The sequence below is a fragment of the Artemia franciscana genome, chromosome 15 (assembly GCF_032884065.1).
Source record: "Artemia franciscana chromosome 15, ASM3288406v1, whole genome shotgun sequence".
NCBI classification, from domain to species: domain Eukaryota; kingdom Metazoa; phylum Arthropoda; class Branchiopoda; order Anostraca; family Artemiidae; genus Artemia; species Artemia franciscana.
In genome coordinates this window covers 31,976,037-31,992,397 of record NC_088877.1, presented here as the reverse complement: position 1 = coordinate 31,992,397, position 16,361 = coordinate 31,976,037, and the positions used below count along the sequence as shown (strand labels likewise).

At 35.3% G+C, this 16,361-nt stretch overlaps 1 protein-coding gene across 3 annotated transcripts in view; it reads left to right on the top strand.

The window, feature by feature from the left end:
* LOC136036368 (chitooligosaccharidolytic beta-N-acetylglucosaminidase-like) overlaps positions 1 to 16,361 on the top strand; it is a 579,146-nt gene that overhangs the window by 545,393 nt on the left and 17,392 nt on the right. For all 3 annotated transcript variants that reach the window (XM_065718539.1, XM_065718538.1, XM_065718536.1), the window contains 2 exons: positions 3,523 to 3,690; positions 14,857 to 15,099. In XM_065718539.1, coding sequence (XP_065574611.1) covers positions 3,523 to 3,690; positions 14,857 to 15,099 — 411 coding nt within the window. The remainder of the gene's footprint in view (positions 1 to 3,522; positions 3,691 to 14,856; positions 15,100 to 16,361) is intronic.

Below are 16,361 nucleotides of genomic sequence, written 5' to 3'. Positions count from 1 at the left end.
GTTGAATGGAGAATATAAATTTTTGGGCATGGAAAGATTTAGGGTGACGTAGACGACAAAAAAGTTTTTTGTTCATTTTATTTGTAAACATAAGATCATTAGCATAACTTGAGAACAGAACTGGCCCTGCAACTGAATCTTGTGGGATCCCAAACTCAACCGGAGGCGGTGAGAAGAAAAGAGGATCGACGGAAATGACCCTTCCAGACAAATAGGAATCAAACTAAACGTTATAAATATAATTTAAAATGTATTGCACTTCTCACTACAGAAGTAGAGGGAATTAATCCACTCTTCGGCCAACAATTATTCATGGCAAAACTAATTAAAAAAATAATCAATTTGAAGAAAAAAAATAACATGTTTCCTATTATATGGAGCTCGCATATCTAGAGTTACTTAGTTGACTAAGTTCAAATTTGCAGTAAAAGTAATTTGTACGGTAAAAATATTTACATCATAAAAGGCTATTCCAATGCTCGCAAGCTGAAGTATTACTCGCTTCTAAGTTAATGGCTTATGAGCCCAAAGAGGGAGAGGGACAAAATCTATATGCCTATCAAGAACTATTGAGATTATTTGGCTGTACTGATAAAACCAATAAAATAAGATTCAAATTCTGTGGCCTATATTTGCGAAAAACCTAAGGGGGTGAGACAAAATTTATTTTCAGTATCAAGGGGGGGCAAATCTATACTTTTTTCTATTCTTTCAATGAAAATAGCAAATGTTTTTAAAATTAAAATATTCCAAAACAGGTAATATACAAAATATGGGGAGAAGAAAGGAATCTAGGAGGCTCACAGCCCCCCTCCAACAAATGACACTGCTGATGTAACTTTCAACAAATGTTATGAGATCTTACGGCGTTTAACTTTATTTTTTACTTATTTAGAGGGGGAGAAGGGCAACAGAATTCCATAGAGATTTGAAAACAAGCCCTAGAGCTCGTTTTTTTTTCATTTCTTTAAAAATAACTTGCTTTGTTTGTTTTTTCATTGGCTCTGCTTCTTAAAATACCACATATGTTCTAGTTTTACCATATAATAAGATACTAACTGGTCTATATTTTTAATTTATTTATTTACGAAAGTTTGTTAATGGCTGTGTTTGCATTGTCACGCTTTATGATCACTCCTTGTCAAGTGATGAAAATATGAAAACCAATTAGTCTTGACCCAACGTTATATAGCCCTGTTTTGAAGCATGTGATGGGAATCATCGTTGTTTCATTCAAAGGCATGTTGCCCAACAAGCTAGCACAGAATAAATCTGAGGAGTGCCCAAGCTAGGTTTTTCAATGATATTCCGTGCTTTTCACAGTTTTTACAATTTTGTACATAATTGTATGTACATTTTATGTACATACATGAAATTACATGTACATACACAGAAATGTATGTATATTTTCAAGTAGCGGCATTATTGAAATGAAAACATCAAAATGAAGCTCAAACCATACATAACCAAAAAACATAGGAATCCAGTAAAAGCAGTTTTTGTAATTTCGGCGCCTTGTCCTTAACCCATTGTTAAATATAAAGCAACTGAATCTGAAATCCTGTATTTTAGTTCAGAGTTCCGTATCAGATAAATGCGCTGTCAACTGAGGATATGCCGCTAGTCCTGGCAAATACATTTTCCCTTTTAACAATAATTTTTGCTTTCTTTAAGGCACATTAGCATATTTGCTTTTGGAAAAACCTCTACTAGGAGGTTATTTCACGTGGGGACAGTTTGCTGAGTATAGCTCTCTTTGAGTTATTCCTGATGGGGGGTTTCCTGCTGTAGGTAGTCATGACAAGCCGTAATTTTTCTTTTGAAAATTTGTTCTGATTCAATTAGTTGGCCCAGTTCACAAAGTTTGACGAGTAAAAATTGTCCAAGTGACATTTTCATGTAAATTTGTACTGGTATGTCTGATAGAAAGTGAAACTCGTGGAAATCATCTTAGGAAATGAGGCTAAAACAAGACTCCTGTGAAGATTTATTTGCCCATAATATATTTTTAACTGTGCAGTGCATCAGTTTAACAAAATGCTCTGCTAAGTCGATGAAAACGAACCTATTGTTAAAGAAAAAAAAATAGTTTCCTACTGCGATCCGATGCATAGTTTCATCAGTCATTCAATAAAATGACGATAAAAACTCATTTTGTTATTTTATTGAATAAAAACCAGGTTTTTTTAATAGAAAGTAAGGATTACCGTTCAAACACTAAAATGAACAATTTTTTTTGTTAATGAACACCTCTGAACACTTCTTTGTTTACGCTGAAGTTTGACTTTTTGTCCTGATTCTTTAAGAATGAATGCTCAAACATAAGGGACTGTTGAATTAGAATGAGAAGTATTTTTAAACTACAATAAAACTTTATCGTAAAGATCAGAGAATCAGGAGGGGGAGGCTCCCCTCCTATAATGAATTACTTATAAGTTTTATTTTGATCTTTAACTTCATTAAAAAAAAAACTTTATAATTTCATATCGTTTTCCAAATCACGCCCAGGTCTATCCAAGATATGATGGTGGCTGCAGTCCGTCTCAACCCCAAACTTGAGGGGTTATTAGATTGTATATATCAATATTAGTAAATTAATAGGTAGGGTCCTAGATTGGTAGCGTAAAATTTTTTGCCACGATTAGTATAATTTTTCTGGCACTTAATTTCTTCTATGTAGTAGCGAGTGACTAAACCAATCGAACGGATTTGAAAAAAAATAATTACAAAAGGTTTAGCTAGAATGAATTTGAAACTGAGTTCACTTAAAGAATAAAAACAAAACACAGTTGCGGAAAGATATCCGCCTTTTTGATATTAGAGCAGAATTTTCGAGGCTCGTAACTTCTGTTAGGTAGCTTTAAACTTGATAAGTTTTTATATGTACAATTACCATAAAAAATCAATTTTTTAATGTCAATTTTATGTGTTGCTTTTAAAACTTCTTTTATGTTTTGGCTACTGCAAGCACGAATCGCTCCTTACTTACAGTTAGTTGCCACATGAATGTTTAATATAAAAAATAAACACAAAACCTGTTCCTGGTAACACCTGGTATTCACAAACATATTTCTATTCAAACATCGATAAAAACAAGTTCTTGGTGACACTAGCCCCCCCCCCCCATGAAACTGGGAAGTTCAATATATAATTTTTCAATAATCTTAAACTGATTGGCTATCTAAAAATGTAAATCAATAGCCACTCCGCCCCCATTGAGTCAAAATTGTCGTTCATTGCCTCAAGATGACCTTCCATAGAGTTCTCCAGGTACCCATTTAGAGCTGGGTCAACTCTGGCTGAGCTTATAGATTAAGAGCCCATTATAGATTTATAGCCCATTATAGATTTAGCTGCCCATTTAGAGCTGGGTCAACTCTGGCTGAGATTATAGATGGATACAATTATATACAATTGAAGTACAACAAACTACGTGGTTGAAAATAAAACCAGTAACACAAGTAATAAGATAATAATGATAAAACGTAAAAAATATACAATTAAAATCCTTTTTTTTTTCAGACCCTTCAAACAAACGAATCATATTCCTTATGGGTGAATACAGAAGGGACATCTACTGTGGCATCAATAGCAGCAGAAACGTGTTTTGGTGCAAGGCATGGACTTGAAACATTATCACAATTGATATCATGGGATTATGCGTTTGGATCTCTGATAATGCAAACAAGCGTAAATAAATAGCTTTTTATATTATTAGTAGTTTTTTTTATTCCTGGTTCTTAAGATGCAATTTGTTTCTTTATTGATTTATTTATTAGCTTTTTACTCAACAAATCGAAAACCTTGAAGTACAGATGACAATGGAATAAAGAAAAATGGAAAATTGCAAAAAAATTCTATATAATTCTAAAAAATTCTAAAATAAAATAATTCTAAAAAATTCTAAATTCATATGCTATATAACCAAAGAATCAGTCTACCAACTTCTGGCTCAGTTTCCACTATCCGCTTCTCTTCAAGACTGAACTATTTCTCAATCAAATAATTTCTGAATTCGTTGATTACCTTTTTTGCTTTAGGATCACCTAGACTTGCTTGCACTTGAGCTTCAAAATTTGGAAAATTTAATGGGATAACTCACTTGATAGCCCTTTTTAATCTTTAAGGTCATTTGTAAGGGTTAAGCATCCCTTGCAGGAACCTACTCCCTGATATATGGTATTCAATAGTAGGATAGGTTTGACATGATTAGAAAGTGCTTTTGCCTAGAAGGAAATAACGAATAAGATGATTATATTAGAATAGAAAATTGGTAGTTCTCTAACAACAAGCTTCATTGAGAGCTGTTTTTAATTTTTGTTCTGTTTACTGGCTTTATATTGTTTACGCTAAAGGCATAATCTGAATGGCTTACAAAAACACGTCGTACGTCGTAAACGATCATGACAGTCAATAAATATTAAAGTGATAAAACTATTGCAAACTTTCCACCACGGAGCTATAGGAAAGTAACTTTTCTTATCTATAATCATACTGTGTCATATTTACACCAACGATTGCCGCCAAGGCCGAACCCACGGGTGGGGTTAAAGGGTTTGAACCCAGCCCTCCCTGGGAATCTTTGCCTGACTCATAAAACGTAAAAAAATGCATATAAACAAAAAAAAATTATGTGTTTTTTGTGTAAATCCTCTCCTCGAACAAAAATCCTGGATACGCCTTGGATTGCTTTATATTTGAGTTAGAAATAAGACTGAGTGTTTAGTAGTGTCCCCTTTTTGGATTCCATGACACACATATCCATGGATTCTATGACATTCCCGCTTTTAAACGCATCCCTATCCCGTCATTCCGACGACAGCCCTAGTTTTAAAGACATTTTTATCTCGTTATTCTGACGACAGCCATCAGGTTTATGTTACGTCATAGGGAATATTTTCTAAAAGACGCAGGTGCATGTTACGTAATAGGGAACGTTTTCTAAGAGATGCAGGTGTATGTTACGTGATATGAGATTGTTTGCCTTCGTTTATGAAGACGTAATCTTGCGTGACTTGATTGATTTATTGGGAGTGACACAGGACTTGGGGCCCGCTGGGAACCCCCGCTTGTAACCGAGCACTGCGCACACATGGGTATTATGTAGTGGCGGTGCACACATGGGTGTTACGTAATGGCGGTGCATACGTGGGTGCTACGTAATGGTTGCGCACAAGTGAGGTATCACGTAGTGGCAGCGCACACGTGGGGTGTTACATAACGCCGATGCGCATGGGGTATGTGACCCAATTTTACACTTGGGCATTACGTATTGCGGAGGGGGGCACACGTGGGTGCTACGTAATGACAGCGCACGCGTGGAAAGTTACGTAATGAGAGCATAAATTTCGAATGTTACCTAATGATGGTACACACATCGGTTTTACATAATACTTTAAGAGATTTTTTCTTTGGGATTTCTTTTCCTTTCAAGGTGTTTTTTTTCTCTCAGGGAATCTTTATATTATAATGGTTTTTGTCCTCATAAGGATTCAAAGGGGTTATTTCCATCCAATGGAACTGTGCCCTAGACAGCAGGACCAGCAATTTGTTTTTAGAGATGTTTTCTTAGAGAATGATGTAAATCCTTTTTTAAAACATAGGAAAATACTCCTTCTTAGGGAATGTTTAAAGATGTTTTCTTAGAGAATGATCCAAGTTTACTCAAAACAAAGGAAAATTGGGGCACAAGACATATGACCTAATTCTATATTTTGTTCACTTTTTCTAGGTATTATTTTATATCATTTTCCAGCCTGTGACGTTTAATGGCTGAAAAACACCGCCCCTAGCAAGCACTATCACACATATGAGATTTTTCGGGAATTTTTATGCAAAAATATTCGTTTACACAACAATCTATCGATTAAACTTAATGAAAAATTCCCATAAGCGTTTCTTCTGATGACTCCTAGAGGTTGAGCTCAGTGGGGCACAATGTATCATTCCTGATGTCACCTTTGTGGTGCACATTATCACAGCTAAGGGTTTCTCAAGCTTTTGCCCTCGAAATAAATATATAATCTAAAAAATGACCACTGTTTTTTTTATCTGAAGAGCCGACACTTGCCATTTCATTGCTAGATTGCAATTTTCCATGGCAATTCCGAGCTTATGACGCTCGATGGTCGACAAACGACACTCTGGCATGTATTATCGCACATATAACATGTTTTCGGGTATTTTCCTGCAAAAATATTTGTTTACGCTAGAATTGATCGTTTAAACTTAATGAAAAAAAATCCTCATTAGCGTTTCTTATGATGACTCCTAGGAATAGAGACCAGCGTGGTACAATGTACCAGCACACGATGACACCTTTCTGGTGCATATTATCACACATTAGGGGTTTTCAACATTTTCCCTCAAAATAAATTTATAAACCCAAAAATAACCACTGTGCTTTATTTTGAACAATGAGAACTTGGCATTTCATTGCTAGATTGTGATGTTCGATGACAATTCCTAGCCTGTGACTCTCAGTAGCTGACAAATGACACCCTCTAGCAAGCACTATCACACATATGACATTTTTCGGCCATTTTATGCAAAAATATTTGTTTACACAAAAATCGATCGTTTAAATCTAACAAAAGAAATCCCCATAAACATTTCTTGTGATGACTTCTAGCAATTGAGGCCAACGTGACACAATGTACCAGCCCTTGATGACACCTTTCTGGCGTACATAATCACGCCTTAGGGTATTTTTCAACATTTTTTCCTTAAAACGAATTTATAAACTAAAAAATGACCATTGTTTTTTATTTGAGCAGTAGAAACTTGCTATTTGATTGCTAGATTGCGATATTTCATGTCAAATCCAACACTGTTACATTCAATGCCTGACATACGACACCCTTTAGCAAGCATTATCAAACATATTACATTGTTTCGAGCAATTTTATGTAAAAATATTCGTTTACATAAGAACCGGTCGTTTAAATTTAATGGAAAAAATACCCATTAGTGTTTTTTCTGGCAACTCCTAGCAAATGAAGTCAGCGTGGCACAATGTATCACTTCTTATGACACCCTTCTGGTGCACATTTTCACATCTAAGGGTCTTTTCAAAATGTTTGTTTACACAAGAATCTATCGTTTATTAATGAAAGCATCCTCATTAGCGTTTCTTCTGACTACTCCTAGCATTTGAGGCCAGCGTGTCAGAATGTACCACTCCTGATGACACCCTTCTGGCACAAATTAACACACCTAAGGATTTTTCAGTATTTTACCTTCAAAAATAAATTTATAAAACTAAAAAATGACCATTGTTTTTATTTGAACTTGTTGCGTGCTGATTTTTGTTCGTGAAACTTTTTGCATGTTGATTTTTCTCTTTATGAGCAATTTCAACGTAAATTTAAATAACTCATACCTCTATCAATATTCCAGGGATAAGAATCAAAAGGACAAAAATCAGTGTACAAGTTTCACGAAGAGAAAATCAATATGCAACAAGTTTCACGAAAAAAATCAGCACATCACAAGATCCACGTACGCAAATCAGCATACAAAACGTTTTATGAACAAAAATCAGTTTCACGAGGAGAAAAATCAAGGTACAAGTTTCACGAAGAAGAAAATCAACATGCAATAACTTTCACGAAAAAAATCACACGCAACAAGTTCTACGAACAAAAATCAGTAAGAAACAAGTTTAAGGAACAAAATCATTTTCACGAGAAGAAAAATCAAAATGCAACAAGTTTCATGAGACAAAAATCAGCACGCAGCAAGTTCCACGAACGAAAAATCAGCACACAACAAGTTCCATGAACAAAATTGGTTTCAAAGGAGAAAAATCAATGTACGAGTTTCACGCAGAGAAAAATAAACATAAAACCAGTTTCACAGACAAAAATCAGCATTCAAAAAGTTCCATGAACAAAATAAACACAAAACAAATTCTATGAAAAAAATCGGCTTAATGAGAAAAATGAACATGCAACGTGTTTCACGAACAAACATCAGCACGCAACAGGCTCCACGAACAGTAATCTCCACGCAACAAGTTTAATGAAAAAATCCGTTTTACAAATTTCATGAAGGTAAAAATCGACATGCAACAGTTTTCACGAACGAAAATCAGCCCGCAACAGGCTCCACAAACAAAATCAGCCTGCTACAAGCTCCATGAATAAGATCTGTTTCACGTGGAGAAAAATGAATACGCAAGTTTCACAAAGAGAAAAATCAAAACGCAACGAAAAAAAACATTTTCACGAACAAAAAACAAGATACAGCAAGTTCCTCGAAAAAAAATCATCACGCAAATAGTTACATAAAGAAAATAAGTTATACGAAGAAAAAATCAATAAACAAGTTTCACAAAGTGAAAATTCAACGTGCAACAAGTTTCAAGAACAAAACTCAGGACGCAGCAAGTTCCAAGAAGAAAAATAAGTACGCAACTAGTTCCAAGAACGAAACCAATTCCACGTTGAGAAAAACCAGTGCATAAGTTTTACGAAGGGAAAAACCAAGATGCAACAAGTTTCACGAAAATAAATAAGCACACAACAAGCTGTATTAACAAAATCAGTTTCACGAGCAGAAAAATCAATATACAAGTTTCACGTGGAGAAAAATGAACATAAAAGAAGTTTTACGAATAAAAATCAGCACCCAACAAGTTTCATGAACAAAAACCAGCACGCAACAAGTTCCATGAGCAAAATTGGTTTCACGAGGAGAAAAATCAATGTACAAGTATCGCAAAGTGAAAATCAAAATTCAACAAGTTTCACGAACAAAAATCAGCAGACGACAAGTTCCATGAAAAAATCAGCACGCAACAAGTTCCATGAACAAAATTTTCTTCGTGAGGAGACAAATCAATATGCAAGTTTTACAAAGAGACAACATTGATATGCAACAAGTTTTGTGAACAAAAGTAAGCACGCAACAAGTTCCATGAATAAAAAATCAACACGCAACAAGTTCCATGAACGAAAAATAAACACGCAACAAGTTCCATGAACAAAAAATAAACACGCAACAAGTTTCCAATAAAATCAGTTTCACGGGGAGAAAAATCAATGTACAAGTTTCACGAAAAGAAAAATCAACAAGCAACAAGTGTCACGAATAAAAATCAGCACACAACAAGTTGCATGAGCAAAAACTGTTTCACGAGGTGAAAAATCAACCTACAAGTCTCACAAAGAGAAAAATCAAAATGCAACAAGTTTCACGAACAAAATCAGCAGACGACAATTTCAATGAACAAAATTAGTTTCGTGAGGAGAAAAATCAATATCCAAGTTTCATGAAGAGAAAATATCCATATGCAACAAGTTTCACGAATAAAAACCAGCACGCACTAAGTTCTACGAACAAAAAATCAACACGCAACAAGTTCCATGATCAAAATAACTTTCACCCAGAGAAAAATCAAGGTATTAGTTTTACTAAGTGTAAAACCAGGATACAACAAGCTTCAAGAACAAAAATCAGCACGCACCGGTTCTACGAACAAAAAAATCAGCACGCAATAACTTCCATGATCAAAATAACCTTCACCATGAGAAAAATCACTGTACAAGTTTCTCGAAGAGAATAAAATAATATGGAACAAGTTTCGTGGGCAAAAATTAGCACGCAAAAAGTTCGACGTACAAAAATCAATACGCAATTAGTTTTATGAACAATATCTCCTTCACGAGGAGAAAAATCGACGTATAAGTTTCACGAGTATCAAAATCAACATGCAACAAGTTTTACGAACAAATTCAACATTCAACAAGTTTCACGAGCAAAAATCAGTATGCAACAAGTTCCACGAACGGAAAACCACATGCAACAAGTTCCATGAAAGAAATCAGTTTAAGAGGAGGAAAATCAATTTACAAGTTTCATGAAGAAAAAACAAACATGCATCAAGTTTCACAAACAAAAAAATTATCACGCAACAAGTTCTATGAATAAAATTGGCACGCAACAAGCTCCATAAAAAGAATCAGCACAGAACAAAATCAGTTTCACAAAGAGAAAAATCAATGTACAAGTTTCACAAAGAGGAAAACCAAAATACAACAAGTTTCACGAACAAAAATCAGCAGACGACAAGTTCCATGAAAAAATCAGCACGCAACAAGTTCTATGAACAAAATTTTGTTCGTGAGGAGGCAAATCAATATACAAGATTTACAAAGAGACAATCGATATGCAACAAGTTTTGCGAACAAAAGTCAGCAAGCAACAAGTTCCATGAACAAAAAATTAACACACAACAAGTTCCATGAACAAAAAATAAACACGCAACAATTTTCAAGTAAAATCAGTTTCCTGAGGAGAAAAATCAATATACAAGTTTCACGAAAATAAAAATCAACAAGCAACAAGTTTCACGAATAAAAAGCAGCACACAACAAGTTGCATGATCAAAAACTGTTTCACGAGGCGAAAAATCAACATACAAGTTTCACAAAGAGAAAAAACGTAACGCAACAAGTTTCATGAACAAAAATCAGCAGACAACATTAAGTTCCATGAACAAAATTAGTTTCGCGAGGAAAAAAATCAATATACATGTTTCATGAAGAGAAAATATCCATATGCAACAAGTTTCACGAACAAAAATCAGCATGTAACAAGTTTCATGAACAAAAATCAACACGCAACAAGTTCCATGATCAAAATAATTTTCACCCGGGGAAAAATTAATGTATAAGTTTGACGAAGAGTAAAAACAGCATACAAGAAGCTTCAAGAACAAAAATCAGCACGAACCAAGCTCTGCGAACAAAAAATCACCACGCAACAAGTTCCGTGAACAAAATAAGTTTCAGAAGGAAAAAAATCACTGTACAAGTTTCTCGAAGAGAACAAAATAATATGGAACAAAGTTCCGTGAGCCAAAAAAGCACGCAACAAGTTTCACGTAGAAAAATCAGTAAGCAACAAGTTCCATGAACAAAATCAGCGTCACGAAGAGAAAAATCGACGTATAAGTTTTACGAGGAAAAACATCAACATGGAACAAGTTTCACGAACAGAAAATCAACATGCAACAAGTTTCACGAGCAAAAACCAGCTTGCAACAAGTTCCAGGTACGAAAACCCGAACGCAACAAGCTCCATGAAAGAAATCAGTTTCACGAGGAGGAAAATCAATGTACAAATGTCATGAAGAAAAAATCAGCACGCAACAAGTTCCACGGACAGAATCAGCACAGAACAAAATCACTTTCACGAAGAGAAAAATCAATGTACAAGTTTCACACAGAGAAAAATCAACATGCAACAAGTTTCACGGAAAAAAATTAGTACCACGTGGAGAAAAATCAATTTGCAAGTTTTTCGAAGAGCGAAATCAGCATGCAACAAGTTTCACGAATAAAAATCAGCACTCAACAAGATCCAAGAACCAAAATCAGCACGCAACAAGTTTCATGAACGATATCAGTTTCACGAGGAGAAAAATCAATGTACAAGTTTTACGAAGAGAAATTTCAACATACAACAAGTTTCGCGAACAAAAAAGAATCATCACGTAACAAGTTTCATGAATAAAATCAACACGCAACAAATTCCATGAACAGAACCAGCACGCAATGAATTCCAAGAACAAAATCTGTTTCATAAAGAGAAAAATCAATGTACAAGTTTCAAAAAGAGATTAACAGCTCGCAACAAGTTCCATGAACAAAATCAGTTTACGTGGGAGAAAAATCAATTTACAAGTATTACAAAGAAAAAATCAACATGCAACAAATTTTACGAATAAAAATCAGCACCCAGCAAGTTCCACGAAAAAAAATCAGCATGCAACAAATTCCATGAGCAAAATTGGTTTCACGAGGAGAAAAATCAATGTACAAGTCTCACACCAACAAAGATGAAAAACAACAGGTTTCACGAGCAAAAATCAGCAGACGACAAGTTCCTTGAAAAAATCAGCACGCAACAAGTTGCATGAACAAAATTAGCTTCGTCAGGAGAAAAATCAATATAGAAGTTTCACGAAGAAACAATATCAATACGCAACAAGTTTCGCGAACAAAAATCAGCATGCAATAAGCTCCACGAACGAAATCAGTTTCACTAGGAGAAAAATTAATAGTTCCATGAAAGAAGTTAGTTTCGTGAGGAGAAAAATCAATGTACAAGTTTCACGAAAAGAAAATATCAATATGCAACAAGTTTCAGGAAGGAAGATCAGCACGCAACAAGTTCCATGAAAAAGAAATCAATGCACATAAGTTCCATGATCAAAATCAGTTTCACCCGGAGAAAAATCAATGTACAAGTTTGACCAAGGGTGAAAACAACTTACAACAAGTTTGAAGAACAAAACTCAGCACGCATCAACCTCCACGAACAAAAAATCATCACGCAACAAGTTCCATGACCAGAATAAGTTTCACGAAGAGAAAAATTACTCTACAAGTTTTACGAAGAGAAAAAATAATATGCAACAAGTTTCATGAGTAAAAATCAGCACGCAACAAGTTCTATGAACATCAGTTTCACGAGGAGAAAAATCGATCTACAAGTTTTACGAAGAGAAAAATCAACATTCAAAAATGTTCACGAACAAAAATCAACATTCAACAAGTTTCACGAACAAAAATCAGCACGCAACAAGCTCCACGAACAAAAATCAGCATGCAACAATTTGCATTCACGAAATCAGTTTCACGAGGAGAAAAATCAATTCAAAAGTTTCACGAAGAACAAATCAACATGCAACAAGTTTCACGAACAAAAAAACATCATGGAACAAGTTCCATAAATAAATCATCACGCAAAAAGTTTCATGAACAAAATCAGCGCGCAATAAGTTCCATGAAGAAAATCAGTTTCACAAGGAGAAGAATCAACATGCAACAAGTTTCGCGATCACAAATCAGCACGCAACAAGTTCAAACAAAAACAATGGTCTCTTTTTAGTTTAGTAGTCTATTGTTGAGGGTAAAATGTTGAGATAAACCTTAGTTGTGATAATATCTGCCAGAAGGCGGTCATTGGAGACTGATACATTGTACCAAGTTGATTTCAATATGTAGCAGTAATCAGAAAAAACTCTAATTGAAATTTTTTATTAAGTTTAAAGGATCGATTCTAGCTTAGACGAATTTTTTGCAGGAATATGCAGGAGGAAAATGTGATATTTGTGATTGTGCATGCTAGAGGGTGTCGTTTGTCAGCCATTGTGTGTCACAGACCTGGAATTGCCACGTAAGATCGTAATCTAGCAATGAAATGGCAAGTTTCTGCTTTTCATATAAAAAAACAAAAGTTATTTTTTAGTTTATAAATTTATTTGAGAGTGAAAGCTTGAAAAAACCAGTCGGTGTTATGATATGTGCCAGAAAGGTGTCATCGGGGAATGATACATTGTGCCATTACTGACCTCAATTGCTAGGATATATCAGAAGAAACGCTTATTCGGATTTTTTCATTAATATTTTTGATCCATTCTTTTGTAAACGAATATTTTTGCATAAAAATACCTGAAAAATGTCATGTGTGTGATAGTGCTTACTAGGGGGTTTCGTTTGTCAGCTTTTGAGGGTCACAGGCTGGGAGTGGAGAGAAAATAATACCAATAAAAAATGAACGGAATATAGCATTAGGTCACATGTCTTGTGCCTCCATTTTCCTATATATTGAGCAAACTTAAATCATTCACTAAGAAAACATCTCTAAGAAGGACCCTCCAAAATGCTATGATCATATCGCAAACAAGTGAAGAACTGCTTTGTCTGGGTTTATAATACCCTTCTAGAGCATTACTTAGCTAGCAGGTGTACTTGAAATATAACCAAATTCTAGTAATCGGTTTTCCCCTCTCCATTTCAGTTATTGTAGTCATAGGATACACGTAATCAATAGCTTTATTATTCTAGTAAGTGGGATATGGGTATTCTCTGCGGGTTGAATTGGGTAATTTTTGGAATCTATTTCCTGAATTATAATATTAGAAATGAATTGCTGGTCCAGCTGTCAAGGGCGCAGTTCCATTGGACGGAAATGGACCTTTCGAATTCTAATGGGGACAAAAACCATTAGAAAATAAAGGTTCCCTGAAAAAAAGGCCTCAAAAGAAAATGAAATTCCGAAGAAAAAACAACTCTTGAAGTAGTATACACCACCGATGTGTGTACCGTCATTACGTAACTTCCACGTTTGCGCTGTCATTACGTAACATCCTACTTGTGCACGGTCATTACGTAACATCCACATGTGCAGCCTGTCATTGCGTAGCACCCGCGTGTAAGAGTGCGTCTCATCTTTCGTGTGCACCTTCATTGTGTAACACCCCACGTGTGCGCTGCCCTTACATGACATCTCACGTGTGTGCCGCCATTACGTAACACCTCCGTTGCACCGCCATTGTGTAACACCCACGTGTGCGCTGTGCTCAGTTATGAGCGGGGGTTCCCCACATGCCCTAAGTCTGGCATGTTACACAAGATTACGTCATCCTCAACGTAGAAAAACAATCTCATATTACGTAAAATACACCTTAATCTCTAAGAAAACATTCCCTATTGCATAACATACACCTGTGTCTCTTAGAAAACATTCCCTGTGACGTAACTTGCACCTGCTGGCTATCATCGGAATGACGGAATAGGGATGATTTAAAGCAGGGCTGTCATAGAACCCATGGATATTTATGTCGTGGAATCCAAAAAGGATAGTACTGAGTTTGCTGGGCAAAGCTTCCTTAATACACCTATATGGCAGTCAAAGGATGTATCCTATTCGTTGTGTGCAAATCAAAGTTTAGGGACTGTATTTTAATTTCAAAGGCCAAGTCAATAGAGTAGAAGAAATCTGAAAACCGATTTAGTAGTTTTAGCAAAATTTTTCAATTGTATTTTTTTTTAATTATTTTAGGCGACTATTATAGACGCACCTGCATATCCACACCGTGGTCTGATGGTTGACACCGCAAGAAATTTCATCTCGTTGGAAAAACTCCTGCACATAATCGATGGTTTGGCTCACGACAAAATGAATACTCTTCACTTACATCTCAGCGATGCTAACAGTTTTCCATTTGATTCCAAAAGAGTTCCTCAAATGGCAAAATACGGTGCTTATTCACCAAGAAAAGTTTATTCGTTTGAAGATCTCAAAGTAAGACAAAGTTAAAAGACTCTACGTCAGCGGTCGCCAACCTGTGGTCCATGGACCACTGGTGGTTTCTTGAAAATATTTAGGTGGTCCAATTTTAATGTCGCTCCTTACTTTCAGTTTAAAAAACCTGTTTTTTTTTAATTAATATTCCATAAAAATCTTGTTCGTCCTAAAGGTACGACTTAAAACCTATCCCCTGGACGCTGATAGGGGGGGGGGGGTGTTTACGCCCTAAAGGCATTGTCTCTATCATCATTCCCATTAGATATGTTTGGTGAAAAGAGGGATCGCCTGGGGAGGTGGCTAGTTGCCCTCCATCACTTTCACTCGTAAGAGGGAACTAGAACTTTCAATTTTCAATCAAACGAGCCTTCCCTAAAGTTAAACAATCATCCCCTCCATAAAAACCTTAAATACCCCCAAGGCACAATTTATAACCCTATCCCCAGGTTTTCATATTTAATCAACAAAAGAAACTGGGTCAGATCGGCTTAATATCTAGACTCTGGAAGAACAGAATAAAAACTAATCAAAGGAGAAAGAAGCGAAATGAAAACTATAAAAAGCAAAAAATTTATTTAAAATATTTAAGGCTGTAAAAAAATTGAACGTTTTCAAAACGTTTTCAAATCTGGCCCGAGCTAAGTTAGTTGTCATGACTCCACATTGCTAACTAAATTTAGTTCAACAAATATTTCACCAGCTTTTATGTATTAAATTAAAAAAAGTTTTTCAACTGGAAGTAAGGAGCAATATTAAAACTTAAAACAAACAGAAATTATTAGGTATATGAGGGAGTTAAACCTCGTTCTTTACGCAAAGTTTTTTAGGAAGTTTAAAAAATGCTTCTTATTATTCTAATTGAAAGAACGTGTTATATCAGGAGTCGTTCTTAAGGAATTGGGACAGAATTCAAACTTTAGCGTTAAGAGTGAGGTGTTTTGGAGGAATACCTCCTTCATATACGTGATAATTTCTGTTCGTTTTAAGTTTTAATGTTGTTCCTTACTTTCAGCTGAAACAACTTGTTTTTTATTTAATTTCTGATCGTTTTATAAATAATTCCAGGAATGCTGGCTACTCCTCCGCGGAAAAATCCCCCTCCCCAAGGATTTATTCTCTGGACAATTCAATACTGATGAAAATTTACCACGGACAATTGCACTTAACATTTCCAAGCGTAAAATTGAGTCGGCAATGAGAAACCAAGACATAAGAAGAATTTCGTATAGGAATTGAGGCAAATTCCCACAGTATAAAGT